The sequence below is a fragment of the Austrofundulus limnaeus genome, unplaced genomic scaffold, assembly GCF_001266775.1.
Source record: "Austrofundulus limnaeus strain Quisiro unplaced genomic scaffold, Austrofundulus_limnaeus-1.0 Scaffold127, whole genome shotgun sequence".
Lineage (NCBI taxonomy): Eukaryota > Metazoa > Chordata > Actinopteri > Cyprinodontiformes > Rivulidae > Austrofundulus > Austrofundulus limnaeus.
In genome coordinates, this window is record NW_013952529.1 from 78,909 (window position 1) to 79,573 (window position 665).

General features: G+C 50.5%; 1 protein-coding gene across 1 annotated transcript in view; it reads left to right on the top strand.

Moving 5' to 3' along the window:
- LOC106522317 (zinc-binding protein A33-like) overlaps positions 1-642 on the top strand; it is a 7,402-nt gene extending 6,760 nt beyond the window's left edge. The window contains exon 2 of the mRNA XM_014015293.1: positions 7-642. Within this exon, the coding sequence (XP_013870747.1) occupies positions 7-642 (636 nt within the window). The remainder of the gene's footprint in view (positions 1-6) is intronic.
- The last annotated feature ends 23 nt before the right edge of the window (positions 643-665 follow it).

The window sequence follows — 665 nt, forward strand, 5'->3', positions numbered from 1 at the left end:
GTCCAGCGCTGCCCCCTGCTGGATGATCCACAGCTGCCCTCAGGAGCTCTGATAGACCAGGCCAAACACCTGGGCAACCTGGCCTTCAACATCTGGACCAACATGAAGGACCTGGTCTCCTACAGCCCCATCATCCTGGACCCAAACACTGCTGGTCCAGGTCTGGTCCTGTCTGAAGATCTGTGCATCATAGACCGAGGAGATCAGCAGCTTCCTTTTAACCCTGAGAGGTTTGGTACCTGTTCTGTTCTGGGTTCTGAAGGTTTGGAGTCTGGGGTTCACAGATGGATCGTGGAGGTTGGAGACAGTAAAGGCTGGATCCTCGGTGTGTTAGCAGAGTCAGTCCAGAGGAGGGGCTACATCGAGTCTGGATTATGGGAAATAGAGTTTTTTGAAGGTAAATACTCCGTGTTGTCTCCAGGAGCTCGTCCCTCTGATCCATCATTTCAGCAGAAGCTCCAGAGGATCAGAGTGAGTCTGGACTGGGACGGAGGGACTCTGTCCTTCTCTGATCCTGACACAAACACACACATACACACCTTCACACACACTTTCACTGAGAAGATGTTTCCATACATCTACACTGCAGATAAAGTCGAGATCTCACAGATGAAGGTCTCTGCAATCAAAGTTCAGTTCTGATGTTCTTCCTGCTGAAAACCAAA